A 15,800-nucleotide genomic window follows, 5' to 3' on the forward strand; every position below is an offset into this window, starting at 1 on the left:
TTTTTTTATCAATTCTTCTCTGGCATGAGACCCTTTATGTGCAGACCCCTACTCAATCATGTCTTTTATGTGCTTCTGTGATCTCATAACTGCCTGCAGTTCTTAAATTTTTTTTCTTACCAAACCAGCAACTCCTTATTCATGATAGATTTGTATTTAAAAAAACCCCAACAACAAAACTGTTCTCCAAATAGCCTACCATACACTAGAATAACTGTTTCTGCAGAGTTTGCCAGTCAAAGCTTTTGCAGTAATGCATTCATGTTAGAAGTTAAGCAGTGTCTGAGGGCTTTTGCAGGCAGTCTTGAGGATAACACTCTTTCCCAAAGTACAGACTATGTGTATGAGTATGCATACACATCATTGTGCAGGGTTGATTTCTCCATATGGACAATTTTAATGGAGTGCAGTTTTAGACCAGGTGGAGACAGAACAAGACTGCAGGATATTTGAGTCATATTTTTTGTTTGGTTGTGGATTTGGTTTTTTTTTTATTTCTTTAAGAAATCACAGGTATGTGCATTTAAACACATAGTAAAAAATCTACCCCTTTCACAATGAATATGGAAGGATTAATTCAGTTTAAATTCTTGATTCTATTATCATTAGTCTTCGTTTTATTGAAAGCTGCCTAATTTTCTTGAAAGAGGAATTATAAGAGAAAAAACTTGCTCCTAAAACCGCCGGTGTTCTTTTCAGACCCTGCTTGCGGAAATTAATGGGAGCTTTGCCATCAATTTGAATGGGGACAGGATGTTGTGCCGTATTGGCATAGGTGTAACCAAGTTGTATGTTCTTTGAACTTCATTTTCCTTTCAGATCCTCTCTTGTCTAATCTCTGAGCTGTCTTCACGACACCTTTCTTGGAGTGTGGTTTAAACTCTGCTGACATTCCTGCTGTTTGTGTAGTTGTCATTGCAACTGGCATGACAGCTTTGCTCTCATTAGGTCTTGCTTTTTTTCTGTCTCTCTCTTTTCCCTGACACACCATAGGTAATGATGTTAATGCAGGGTGGACACTTGTGCTCTGGCCCCCTAGAGTACTATGACTCTTCCTCATAAATAGTGTTATGTTAGGCACATTGAGTTACTGCACTTAATATATCTGCTCCCCTGTTGTTTGAAACAGCTTTCATGCTTCACCCCATCAGAAGATGAGTCTTGCAATTTAAAGAAAAGGTGTTATGCTGGTGAAACAAAAATCTTTCTTTTTAGCTTGATACCTACTAACCAAATAGGTACTTTGCTGTGAGGATTAGTTTGATTCTACTCATACTTTCGTCTTATATTCATCCCCATAAAATGTTTATTTCCACTCAAGCACAGCAGCTGCTAACATTAACTTAGAAGTGGTATTAGTATCATATCCCAAAGGACCCTAATGAGGATTTCCTGAAGTTCCCGCATATGGGTCACGGGTGTGAGTGAGGAGTCAGGGAGGGATATGAAAATCCAGAAGCACTTCTTGGGCAGATGCCAAAGCAGAGATGCGCATTATTGTCTTCAAATGCAGAGTGTTTGAACATATGGGGGATACACGTAATAAAAAAGTCTTTATTGTGTAAGAGTAATCATACCAGGTCAGATTAGCATAGTATCCTGTGTCATACTCTCATTTCTCTTCAGCTCTTCGCTCTTTTAATTAAGATTTCTGTGAGGGGGACATTTCTGAGTTTCTCAGTGGCCTATGATGAACGCAGAGGGAAGAGTAAGGACAGGAGATGGCAAAACACGACTCTTGAAAAATGAATTTTCTGTTAGGTGCACAAATTCCATTTGTTTTTTTAGGGAGGTTGTTCTTATCCGTTTATCCATGCTTACATCAGTAGATTATTTCAAGTTTACAAGAGGAAAAATGAAAACCAGGTAGTTCTGCTTTGATTTATATGTAGACTAGATAATATCTTTCGTAAGTAAGCTGATAAATCTCCATTGTAAACCAGTGGATTTTTATGCCCCATGAGATCACATATGAGTTGGCTTGTTGCCAGCCACTATTTTACACTTAGCCTGTAAATCACCTTTTTTCCAGCAAGCTAGGAATGTGTGCAATACCTTTATAGTCACAACAAACACAGCAGCAGAACATGGAATTTTTACTGGAATAAAAGTAAATACAAAAAAAAAAATCTTGCTATTTTAAGCCTATATAGAAAAGCTTATCTTGGAATCTCTGAGAGTATGCAAGTACTGCATTGTCCTTGAGAGGTGAATGTTTTGTATTCTGTGAGTTTTGGGGAGTCTTGGTTTGATGCTTTGGGATGCATATGGTCTAAGCACAGCTGCTTGGGTCATGTGTGTTTTAATAAACACTCCTCCCTTTGCCTACTAATAACACTGAAGTCTTTGTCAAAACTGGCTCCAGATTTACTGCATTTGCATTGGGACAGAGTGGTATTTAATTTGGGAAATGTAGCTCATAGCACAGGTATGCTGTTTGAGATGTAAAATTTCACCTCTTCTGTGGAAAAAGTGAATGATGAATATCAGCTCCACCAACAGTACCATTCAAAAGGGATTACACTACAGGTTGTAGAAGTATTTGGGATTGCTTTTGTATAAGACAACAAAAGGAACCCAAAGGAGAAGGAAAAAAATTAAAGGGAATTTTCCCAATCTATTTATCACAGCAGAACATTAATTACAGCTGAACTTCACCAGTTCACTTCTCTCTGAGTCTCTGTACAGTGGTATGTGTAGTTTTCAGCTGGAAGGCAGTACTAGTAACTTTTTGGCAGAATTTAACACAACTGTATAAAAAAGCATTCAGTGGTGTCTTGTAACTTTGGAAGTATCAGATGCTTTCTGCAACAACACAACAGAAAGAAGGATAAGGAGACAAGCATGAAAGTTCATAACACTAAGTATTTTTACATTGAACATAACAGTGAAGCAAAGGAGCACATACATGCTTCATATCCTTCTGAAGCTTATGCAGAAGATGAAGCAAAGTGTTAGACCAGAGCACAAACAGTGCAGTTCTTGGGAAAGGACTGGGGAAGGAAAGAGGGGGCAAGAGGCAAAGATGGAAAAGGATGAGGTTATAGGAGTGAAAGTATGAGAATGATGGGGCAGAGAGGGAAATGAAAGGCAAAGGTGAGGTAACGCTAGTGGGGTTTAATTACAACAGAAAAGGAGACTGAGGACAAATGTAATAGCAGGCTAAAGTAGTCAGGGTTATAGCAAATAATTTAGATGCCTTGCAGTTTGGTGGTTCAAACTGCCTCTTTTTCCTCTCCTACTCTGCATCTCTACCATGCGCTCATCATGATGTGGGAAGTGCTGGGGCTTCCAGTGCAGGAGGGACGGGTTTCTTTGTGTGATTTTTGTTAAACTTGCCTCCACTACTTTTTACTCCCTCTCATCCTGCTTTTGTTACAAACCTGGATGCAGTGTCTAGAGCTGTTGAGGAGGATAATCCAATTATTTATATTTTTATTCTCTGGCTATTTCCATTTACTTTTGGTTTTAGCTATATCCTCATTATGTTGTTCTGGTGGTGTTCATTTCAGGAGTTCTGTGTCCTCTAAGCCCGGTAAGTGCAGTGAGAACTGTTCCCTAGGGGCCAAAACAGAGATCCAGCCTGATAAACTGGATTCAGTCATATGATATGGCTAATCCATTATAACTCTGTAAAGTAAATGCAGAAGCTAATCTCAGTTGTCGCTTTTGTAGAAATGATCAAATAAAATTTACAATCTAGATTTGTTTTGGTGGAGTTACAGGAGCATCATGGATTTAGACAGCAGTGAGTTGTGTGTTCTCATGTGTAATTACAGCAATTTTCTTTGGTTTGCACAGCAAACAGGCCTGACTTCTTTATTTAAGATATTAGGCTGTACATCTCATTTGGTAGGACTTGAAATTAAAATGTTAGCCATTTTGAAAAAATGAACAAACTGTTGACCAAAATTATTTTTCTCCTTTCTATTTGCAGGAAGTCACCAAATCTGTGCAACCCCTCCTGCTGGGAAGAATAATAGCTTCCTATGATCCGGATAATTCTGATGAAAGATCCATAGCCTACTACCTGGGTATTGGCTTGTGCCTTCTCTTCCTTGTGAGAACACTACTTATACACCCTGCTATATTTGGTCTTCATCATATTGGAATGCAAATGAGGATAGCTATGTTTAGCTTGATTTATAAAAAGGTAATTGTTTCATTTACACTCTGTTTATAGCATGCGTAACTTTTAGACTAGTTTGTTGAAAGATTGATAGCTTTGTTAAGGTAAACAAAACACATAGAAGAATAATGTGGCCAACATCAGTTTCTGACAGCTCTGCATTTCCCAGTCCAAAGAAGTAAATACTCGTCTACAGCTGGTTTGGCTGAACTCAGCCTCTATGTGAGTTCAGACTTGCTGGATATATGGTGAGATGCCTTAATTGTTCTACCACTGTGCTTCTGTTATGCGTGTATATTGCAAAGGAAGAATAACATGCTGGTGGCCAAAGAATATCTTCAAAAGAGAATTAGAGGTGAATATTTTCAGCAATAAATATAGCATTGAAGGGATTGAGTTTGAATGATACTGTGTGAGATCTCTATAGCATGAAGAATCAACAGATACTGATGCATTACACAGTCACACATAAAAAGATTTAAAAAGGTATTTGGTTTTACCAATGCCAAAAGCAGCTAATTTAAACAAACAGTTGTTCTAGTATAAAGCTCACTGTGAAAGCATCTTCAAAAATATTCGTCAGAAGGGGCACAGCAGGAGATTTTTGAGGATGCACAACAGCACACAGCATGCATGCTTAATTAAAACTTTTATTTGCATATATATCTATATATATAAAATATTCAACAGAAAGCAAGGACTAAGTCAATAAATCAATATTTGTAAAGCAATTTAATGGCCATATTGAATTCAAGTGACATAAATAACAAGTTTAATGAGACTTTCTTCATAGCATAAACAGATAAATGGATTATTATTTATACTACTGTGCCATTGTTTATCATTTTTATCTGTATTTATACCGTTTTATGGGGATGAGTTAGATGACCACTTTTCTATTGTTTTGTTTTCTTTTACAGATCTTAAAACTGTCAAGCAGAGTTCTAGATAAAATAAGTACTGGACAATTGGTCAGTCTTCTTTCCAACAATCTGAACAAATTTGATGAGGTGCGTCATTAGTTAATTCACCTGGTGAACCAACAAATACAAACGCAATACTTCAAACTATTCATGACAAATACTGAGGAAAGAAGGAGCATAAATGATGAACTGCAACTGAGTGCTCATTGTAGTTATAAAATATCTACCCTGTCTTAAGAAAATGCATTGACACGTGGTCGTGGAAATGCTCATTCTGATACTTATGACATCCTTTATCTCCTATGCTGACTAGTAGAGGAAATCTAAAACCCACTTATATCATAAAAACATGGTTGTTTTGCAGTCGGGTGAGAACCTGCCAGGAAACCTCCATGTTTTACATTGGTTTCATAGAAGTCAGAACTTGCTGGTTCAACCCTTCCATCCTATTTCCTGGTGACTGTATGTTTTTACTTAAGTGATCCAGTCTATTCCTGCCATGGAACAAGCGATGAGGTTCAACTTCATGATGCTACTGTTACTCACTGTCCTAAAAGTGATTGTTGATGTTAGGAGTCATTCCCAACACATCTGTCTTAGGCAATGCTTACAGTCTCCTCTTTCGTTAAAGACATAAATTCCTGCTAATGCCTTTAGAAACTGGAAGCTCTATGAAATTCTAATTATAATGTGTGTTTAATTGGCCCATTGGTAGTATAAAGTTTGCTTCCCATTAAAGACGCAAGGTCAGAGAGACTGTAGAGTCAAGGCTGGGACTACAGGGTGTATTTACTTTAAGCACTGTATTCCTATGTAGAGCAATGTCAACTAGCACTGAACAAGTTGAGACAAATGGTCTATCATTGCAGCAGTGTAGCTGCATTAACACAGATCCCTGTGCAGTCTAACCACAGGACTCAGTCCAAAATCTGAATGTACAGGAATGTGACTGAAGTAGGCAGCAAACTGTATTGAATTAGTTGTGTTCACACAACAGTCATCTCTTCACCAAAGTAATATTTGCCTTCTATATCAGATTAATGCACTCTCAGAAGATTGTGTGTTTTTCTCATCTTACAGTGCTTGAAAAAGCCAGCATCGATACCAGATTGTTTACACTTACAAAGTTCTGATTTTTCCTTGTGCATATATGTAACAGAGACAATTGCACACTGAACTTTGCATTAGAAAAATCAAAGTTTAGGTGTGGAATATATATTTATTGCTGCATTGTCATAATAATTAACACCCAGAATGCTATGTGCTCAGGATCACAAATCCTCCTTTATAAACTTGTTTTACTACTGGAAATATTTGTACCATTCTTCACTACATTTTTCAAAGTGTCACTTTAGTAGCTTCTTCTTTTTCATATGGTTTTCAGAACATGTCTGTAACTTGTATTATTATTATTTTCTGCTGTGGCCTTCCATAGGGTCTTGCTCTGGCTCATTTTGTATGGATTGCACCATTACAAGTGGCACTGCTGATGGGACTGCTCTGGGATATGTTAGAAGCTTCTGCGTTTTCTGGACTGGCTTTTCTAGTTGTCATGGCCTTATTCCAAGCCTGGCTGGGACAAATGATGATGAAATACAGGTGGCAAGACTGTTTTAAAGTATTTCAATATATTTTCTTGGAATAAATTGGTTTTAAGAAGTTATACCACTTGATTAAAGGTCTCTGGTTATGACCTTAAGTAAGAGAGTGTTTTCTGTGTTGGGAAAGTTACAGACAAACCTTTACCTATTTAGCGGCAGGTGTCTAGACTTAACAAAATGAAAAGCAGTAAATAGTGTTGGAATTAAATTTAGAATTTGTACAATTAAAACTCCTTGTTAGTGACTTGATTTATTCTTTTTAGAGTATGTATTTTTACCTTTGTAGAGCAATTTCTGGATTTCTAATAGTTCTTTTTACATTATTCTTAATAATTCTGTTAAACATATTAAGCGGAGGCATATATGGAAGGTGTTTTCATAAGATATAATGAGATACAAGCTAACTATACAGTATGAAAAGATGACGATTGACTGACTGCCTTTTTACTTTCTAGGAATAAGAGAGCAGGAAAGATCAATGAGAGACTTGTCATCACCTCAGAAATAATTGAAAATATACAGTCAGTTAAAGCCTATTGTTGGGAAGATGCAATGGAAAAAATGATTGAAAGCATTCGTGAGTAAGTGTTCTCATTTGTTAGTCAAATTTTTTTTTGTGCTCAGAAAAAAACTTAGGTGACTATGAACATCATCTGTGGTATTGTTAATGAAGAAGTAGAGCAACAACTATTAATTCTCCATAAACTAACCATGCATTCCCACACTGCAGTTTGGGGTTTTTTCCCCGATTTGTCAAGCTTACTGTGAAAGTGAGATTTTTCCTTTTTTAGTTTACTTCCTCATTTGTTATAGTGATATTTTAGTGGTTAGTTTGTGCAGGTAAAACAATTGTGGGATCTGTGTTTGTTTCTGGCCAATGCTATCGTCATCTTACAATAAAAAGCCCTTTTGTGATGGTTACTTAAGGCTTTACAGACATTCCTATTTTGTGGTGAAGGGAACAATATGAATCCTATATAGTCATTTCCTGAGAAATGCAATAAAGCTGGTTATAAAATTTGCATGCAATCTTTGATAGGATTAAATTAGAGTAGTTTTATGTATTCATCCCGCACATTTGCACAAACGTTTATTGTAAATGGCCTTGTATAATGCTTATCTCCTCAATTAATGTAAAGATTGAACTGGAACTACCAGACCTGCATCAGAAAAGAGGTAAGGTACCAACCTAGTTATCTAAGACCTGTGAGAAGGAAGTCTTTGTTATCAACAGGGTGTCCCGGGAGGAAGGGAGGAGGAGTGACATATTGATTGATGGGTGACGCTAAATTAAGGCTGTCCCACATGTCCTGTGTGTTTGTTTAATCCTTTACAGAGAACTAAAATTCTGTGCCAGGTGTGTGATTGGGAAAATAAAAGAAATATAAGTGTCATATTATCATATAAATAAAAGACATAAAATGATATTGTTACACAAACGCCTTCTTGTTCAGCTGCTTTCTGAAAGACAATCCAGGGAAAGTGAAGTGTTCTTTACCATCAGAATTTGTAATGATTTACTATAAACAATCAGAGAAAATTCAATCTGAATCCAGGCTATGAGTGCTAGCTTGAGGATGGAACTAGTTTAGGATTCCCCTGGTGTCACTAGTCACATGCATTGTTTTTAGGAAATTTGAGACCACATCATGTGAACAAATCCTGTAGAAATTAATTAAATAAATTGTAGTCCACAAAATGGTCACAGAAACTGAGAAAAAGGACTGTTATTTTATGATTTATATTTTCTATAATAATTTATAGTGGATTTTGTAATGCTGGAATTAATTTTTATTGTATTATGCATGGATTTTTAAAAGACAAGAATGATAGCAATATTACAAGATCAGAGTACCTCTCCTATGAAGAAAGGCTGAGAGAATTGGGATTATTCACCCTGGAGAGGAGAAGGTTCTGGAGAGACCTTATTGTGGCCTTTCAGTACCTGAAGGGGGCCTACAAGAAATCAGGAGAGGGATGTTTTACAAGGGTATGTAGTGATAGTACAAGGGGGAATGGCTTTAAACTGAAGAAGGTTAGATTTAGATTAGATATTAGGAGGGAATTCTTCCCTGTGAGGGTGGTGAAGCACTGGAACATATTGCCCAGAGAAGTTGTGAATGTCCCATTCCTGGAAGTGTTCAAGGTCAGGTTGAATGGGTCTTTAAGCAACCTGGTGTAGTGGAAGCTGTCCCTGCGCATGGCAGGGGGGTTGGAACTAGATGATCTTTAAGGTTTCTTCCAACACAAACCATCCTATAATTCTATGATTCTTCTGTATTTTTTTTGAGTTGTCCAACACGTCACTTGATGATGACATCACCAGAGCAAGTCAACCCTGGAATGTCAGAATTTCAATTGAATTTGGCTTGCTGAACCAGCTGAGCAGGACCTCCCAGTCATTGGCTTAAGCTGGTAGGAAAGGAGGCCTTGCATTTGAAGCCATCCCTGTGTTTTAGCAATGGTCTGTTATAACTCAGTCATTACCAACCATTTTTGCATGCTGGCATTTTCTGATACAAACTAGCTCAATCAACTCCAATGAACCAGATAGACCTGTGCCCTTGCTCTGCTAGACTTGTGCTGCCAGGGCTGGCCATCCTGGAGGTGTAACATTGCCACCGGCAAACTCCCTCAGGGAACCTGTGACAATTCAGAGACACCGATAGGAGCTGTCTACTGTGTGCCCTCTTAAGTCTGCACTCATAATAACTCTTCATAACAGGTGCCTGAATAAACATATCTGCACTCCTATGGACAGTGTATTCAGAGGAAAAAAAGCTACTGCCAAACTGTTCCTCTGAACCCTAGCATACCACTGGAGAAGGTGAAGTCCTAGGTTGGAAGTGTCTGTGCTTTGTCAGCAGAGACACATCTTTATACAAAGCAAAGGATCTCAAACTTTTATGTTTGTATTGGTTCCTGCAGCTTCACTTCAAAAACAAGCATACGGTGGTATATACACTCTGTATATGTACAAGGCTCATAGGGTCCCTTATATCTCTCTCCAAGTTGCATCAGCAAGACCTGTCGCAGATGACTGCTTAATCTACAGAGCTTTCAAGCCTGTATCACAGACAGACCCAGCCCTGGAAAACTTTTGCTTGTGGCTGATACTTGGGAGCATACTGAAAAGGGTTAGTGTTTTCATTCTCCCTCTTTGGAATAGGGCTGTGTTCTTCAGCACTGGAGAGCTTTTTGATAGCTTTTAGCCAGACATTTATGTGGGACTGGATGAGTATCAAGTCCCAAAATTTTTGTTATATAGCACAATTCAGTGCTGCCATGCACAGTCTCATGCAAGCCTTCCAAGGCCCTTTCTCCAGGACAGTGGCTACTACCATGGTGTTGACCTGCAAGTCTGGCTAATTTCTTCAGCCTTCTCTTGAGAAATAGAGACTTAACAAGAAGTGCTAGGCACCCTACTACAGAACTGGCTGAGCTCAGATTTTGTTTAAGAACTGATTGGCTGACAAAATTTGGTAAGATGCTGGATGCATATGGAAGTATCATGCATGTGTGGTGGGGAGCTGAAAGGGAGTTTCACACAGCACCAAAATCCTGGATGAACTTTGGATGCAGACACTGGCTCAAGACACATAAAGGTTGTGGTGCTCAACCTTGCAACACCAGGTATTGCCATCAGCAATGTGACCGCAAACTTCTGCACTGTATCCCAGTGGTTATAGCACTCGCCCGGTGAATGGACACCTTGGGGTTTAGGTCCACCTCTAGTCCCAGACAATTGCTCTTGCAGGAGAGCAATTGCTCTTTCACTGCAGCAGAGGTGCCTCTGGCCAGGCAAAGCCTGAGCTGCAGGGCCCCCGGGGGATGTGAAGTGAACAGTGTCAAAATGAAAGCATTCAACAGAAAGATTCAGCACTGTCAATTAGGGCTATCAACTCAGAAAATTAATTACATTCCCTGGATTATCGCTCTTTTTATTTAATAGCTTGCTGTAAGATGCACAGACATTGTGGAAGCAGCTAGAATGCAGCTGGAATCACCAGTTGCATTCCTGCACAAGAGTCAGTAAGCTACTCCATGGACTGAGCTTCTGTGGAGAAAGGAAAGTGGAAAGCAGACTCCTTGCCTTCCGCCTCTTCAAACTGAGGTTAAGTGATACTGTAATTCTAAATCTAAATGACCAGATAAGTATGGCATGATGCTTCTGGGAGTGTATCTCATACCGTAGCATTAGATACTTAAGGTTGGTTGTGTCAGGAATTGTAGAGGCTTGTGGTTTATGCAGTATCTAAATCATGACATAGATTATTGTTATTTCGTCTGACATCTCTGAACATTAATGCCAGAATTTGGCTCTGATGACTTTTTAGGCCCAAAAATAGTTTGAAGTCTTACTTTCTAACTGCAGTGCTAGAAAATAAGAAGGATGAGTGAGCCTCTGAGTTAGTTGTTATACCAACAGTTCCATCCAAAATATTTCTAAGAAGTAAACTGTGAAATCCTATGCTAATTACTTGTATTTGCTTTTTTAACAGAACTGAACTGAAGCTTACCCGAAAAGCTGCTTATATGAGATATTTCAACAGCTCAGCCTTCTTCTTTTCAGGCTTTTTTGTGGTGTTTTTAGCTGTGCTTCCGTATGCTGTGATTAAAGGAATTATTCTCCGAAAAATATTTACCACCATTTCCTTCTGCATTGTTCTTCGAATGACAGTGACCAGGCAGTTTCCAGGCTCTGTACAGACCTGGTATGACTCTATTGGAGCAATAAACAAAATACAGGTAGGGTACATAGACTAAAATCTTCCCAAGTACGTAAGCTAATTCTTCATATCATGTTATCTTCTCAGTTGATCAACAAAAGCACACAGCATTTATGCAGACTTTCTGAATATATGTTGCTTTGACTAAACACCATGAAATGTCATTATAAATCTTGATGTTGTTAGGTGGTTCCCCAAGCAGCATAACCACAGGAGCCTCATGCTACCTGCTGCTTTTTTTTTTTTTGAAGCAGTGACATTTAAGTTAGTTATTCTCATTGCAGAACAAGGAACTTAATAAAATTATATAATGATTTATGGTGCTTAAGAGGTGTTTTTCCTTCAGAAAAGGGAATTCAAAGTTAGTACATGTTTTCTATAGCACGGCTTCCAGAGATCTTCTGTTTTTCTAGATATTAGTGGCAAGAACAGCAGGAGATTATGCATCTTATGCAAATATGTCTCATTCATTATGAGTAGTAAACATAATTAAGATACAAGTCAAATAATTATTACCCACCTTACCTACTGAGATCAATTGCTTATATACCAGCATGAGAGGCTTATCTGCAGGGTCAAATCAGGGTGAATTCTCATTAACTCTGTTTTATCTGCTGTTTTTGAATCACTCTTCAGAATAGAATTCTTAGTCTTTTTTGATGTGAAATCTTAGGCTTTTTTTATTACTTATTTATAGATTTCTTTTTTTGTAGAACATAGATTTTATTATTTTTAGTGTGATAAAAATACCTAATACAGAAGTTAAAGATCTTAATCAGACACCTGAACCTCAGTATAGAATAAGAAGCAGGTATTGGATTTCTGTGTTTTTCAACTGGGCAGAAAATTCAACAAATCTAGCCATAAACTTTTCTATTTGACGTTCAGAAGGCTGCCTTGTTAGGTGCCAGTTTAGGCAGTCCTTGTATTCTCATATTCCTTAGGCGTAAGTGGAGGTATCCTGTCTCTCCTGTTTCCTGGAAGAGTGCATCCAATGCCCTGTCAGAGAACTGGCAAGCCCAGTTGTCATACCACTGCCCTCACTTCACTGAATGCGTGTCTTTGGGGTTAGTACCAAATGGGTGCTCCATAAATAATAATCTCTTTGTGGCAGGTTCGGTATAGTCCCCATAGACAGACTGGACAGAATCCCAGAACACTAAAGCCTTTTACAAGTCATAAGAAACATAAACACAAAATAATAAACCATTTATACATTTCTCTGATTTAATTTCCTCATTAGTTTAGAGTTTTGACTGGGCCAGATATGTCCCCTGAGTTATTGTATTTTCCCTGTAGGTAGACCCATGTTTTCTAGACCATGAAGTATTTCTGGATCAGTGTGCGTTCTCTGACTATCACTGCTTCAGGAACTCCACTGGATGACCCCACCGCCTTTGTTATGAAAGCCTAGCTATCCTTTCCTTTTTTTTTTTTTTCATAAACTGTGTGTGTTTTGCCTTCCAGTTTTTCAGTTCCTGCCCTTTCAATCATCTGCTTTTTCCCTTCTTCTTTTTCTACTTGGAAAATTTGCAAGTTTATTCTAGAGAACTGATTTTCCCACAATTCTGCTTAGTTTGTCCATTGCATTGCCCACGTAGACCTATTTGCTTCCACGTAATTTAAAAAAGTCAATTTAAAGGAGGTAGTACCTATAGATTGCATAAACTTAATAAAATAAAGGAATAGAGAGGTGGTCTTTCCTACATTAGCATAGGCTTACTCGTTTTTCTTAATACTATTCCAGAAGGTAACACAAGTATCAGATTGCTGATTTCTGTTATTTGAAATTATGCTACTTCAGTGCTGCACTTGCCAGGATTGTTATCTGCCTTTTATTTTTGTTGGTAGAGAGATCATTCCAACGCTTTTAAACCCTTGCAGTTCTGGAATAGGGAGATAGCGGCACGTAGCTGCTTTGTTTAACTGTTTACTGAAGTGCAACCTTCCACATCTTACTCCAAAACCAAAGCTTTATTTGAAAAGGATTAAGGTCAGAGGGGTGATCCTGCCTGACACAAGTCTTGAAAGCAAAGCAAATTCCAAGTTTTGATACCCTTTATAAATCAGAACCAAATACATTTATGGCTATGTTTTCAGCAGCAATGAAAGAATTGGTAGTTTCAAAAATGTTCCCTTCTGCGTTCAGTAAATGTATAATTTATATTTAGGCATCTCTCTAAAAGCACTATAATCCAATAACGCCATCAGAAATATTAGTTAGTGTAAGCAAGTATGTACTGGTTTGTGTGATACAACCTTGTCCTTTACAGTTTCCTCTCATCTGCTTTCATGGTGTTTCTAGGATTTCTTGCTGAAAAAAGAATATAAAGCTCTGGAGTATAATCTAACAACCACTGGGGTTGAGCTGGACAAAGTAACAGCTTTTTGGGATGAGGTTGGTACTTTTACCCAAACTATATTAAAACACGGAGTGTATCTTGTTTTTTATTAATATTTGCCATGGTGTTCTCTAAAAAGAGCAGCCTACACTCATTCATTTTAACTAGCGTAAGCTCTCAGCAGGCAAGGACTACATGGCAAGTAATTATTGCACGATATCAAATTATCCACAGTTGAGAAATTTTGGAAGAGACCTTTTAATAAGTGTTAAGGTCTGTAATAAGAAATTATTACTGATTTATGCCATCCTGAAAACAAAATCAGTCTGTGGCATGTATAAACATTGGAAAGCAGCTCTATAATAAGCAAATTTTGTTTTATGTCCACAAATTCAGGCACAAATCCAATGCATACATTAAAAAAATGTATATTTAAGAATATAACGAATATTTCATTGACAAGCAAAGTAACATGAGAAAAGTAAGTTCATATGCTTTCATAAATCCATAGTATAGTATGCATGTCTGCATAAGTGTGATTTATTTGTTTTTTATATATATCAAATACATATCTGTATGTTGCAGGGAATTGGAGAGCTGTTTGTAAAAGCAAACCAGGAAAACAACAACAGCAAAGCTCCTAGCACCGACAGCAGTCTCTTCTTCAGTAATTTTCCACTTCATGCTTCTCCTGTTCTTCAGGATATAAATTTCAAGATTGAGAAGGGACAGTTATTAGCTGTTTCTGGATCTACTGGAGCAGGCAAGGTATTTCTATTTTTGCTGTTTTGACAAAATTCATAATAATTATAAGGAATAATATTATGTTGTTATATGTATTGTTACCTGTATTGCTACTGTATTCTTACTATCCTGTGCTTGCTGTAGAAATGATGGCTGCAGGAAAAAGTATGGATAAACTGTACGTTTCAATAAAATGACCAATTTGAAATTTTACTCTGTGGCCAATATGAGAGAGTTTGCTGGATATTTTCTGTAATACAACAGACTGTTTTCCCCTTGGAAGTAAAAGGAGATTTACAGGAGTAATGTAGACTGAAACTTAAAGTTAAGGCTTATGATGAGAATTTCCCAGCCTTTAGAAAAAAATGGAGACCATAGCATAAATATCCAGATGACTCAGTGTGCTAGAAAGCAATTTTATTTTTTTTTGCCTTGCTGACATTTTAAGGAAAAATTTGAACACAAGATGGTCAGTAATTTGACAAACCTGACATGAATTAGCTAGATATGTACCCTGGACACGTGATATAGCTGATCACTTATGCTCTGGTTCCTACAGTGCTTCACTCAGGCTTCCCAAGACCCATGTGAAAGCCTGGGAAGGTGCTGCTGAAACTGCTGGTTTTCTGAGAAAAGTTGTGATTTAGATTAATCATCATTTTACTACCCCAAAATATTATTAATGCAATTAGTTTGCAGATAACACATCCAGTTAACCTCATTAATATAAAATTACTTGAACTGTGATACTCCTATTCACTTTGAACAGCAAGTAATTAGATGAGTCATCTTTACTAGGTTATTTGAGGAAATGTGAAAGTCAAACATTGATTATGACAGCTTCTCCTGTTTAACAAATTATAGGTGGGAATGTTCTGATTTCTTTTACTTGAAGTGATAAGGTCTTTGGTCTGTTGGAGTCAATGACAGTGGACCCATCAATTTCAATATGATCAAGGCTTCTATATTATTTTTCAGTAATGATCCCCATATGAAAAGAGCAAGGGACTCAGAACATGAGATTGTCCTCAAGCTGATATTTTAAGGTGCATTTTATTGTGATACTTCTGCATTAACAGTTTATCTATGGCTATTGCTAAAGCTGATAATTTTAATACAGAAATGTCGACTAGAAAGTGCTGAAGGACATATGTATATCTCCTTTATTCAGCTATATAGGAAATTGAGGAAATTTCAGATTACACTGAGCAGTTTATGTGAGTACATACAATAAATTTGCACTTTCCAAGGCAATAAAAAAAAGGATTATAATATATCTAAAAAATTTACAGAAAATAAGTTTCACCAGTGCCCCCCTCCCACCCCCACAC

At 37.5% G+C, this 15,800-nt stretch overlaps 1 protein-coding gene across 1 annotated transcript in view; it reads left to right on the plus strand.

The window, feature by feature from the left end:
• Positions 1-15,800, plus strand: part of CFTR (cystic fibrosis transmembrane conductance regulator) — an 83,463-nt gene that overhangs the window by 14,604 nt on the left and 53,059 nt on the right. The window contains exons 4-10 of the mRNA XM_027682190.1: positions 3,938-4,153; positions 5,050-5,139; positions 6,488-6,651; positions 7,109-7,234; positions 11,156-11,402; positions 13,689-13,781; positions 14,311-14,493. Coding sequence (XP_027537991.1) covers positions 3,938-4,153; positions 5,050-5,139; positions 6,488-6,651; positions 7,109-7,234; positions 11,156-11,402; positions 13,689-13,781; positions 14,311-14,493 — 1,119 coding nt within the window. The remainder of the gene's footprint in view (positions 1-3,937; positions 4,154-5,049; positions 5,140-6,487; positions 6,652-7,108; positions 7,235-11,155; positions 11,403-13,688; positions 13,782-14,310; positions 14,494-15,800) is intronic.

This window comes from Neopelma chrysocephalum, unplaced genomic scaffold (genome assembly GCF_003984885.1).
Source record: "Neopelma chrysocephalum unplaced genomic scaffold, ASM398488v2 Primary Assembly neopelma1_62, whole genome shotgun sequence".
NCBI lineage: Eukaryota > Metazoa > Chordata > Aves > Passeriformes > Pipridae > Neopelma > Neopelma chrysocephalum.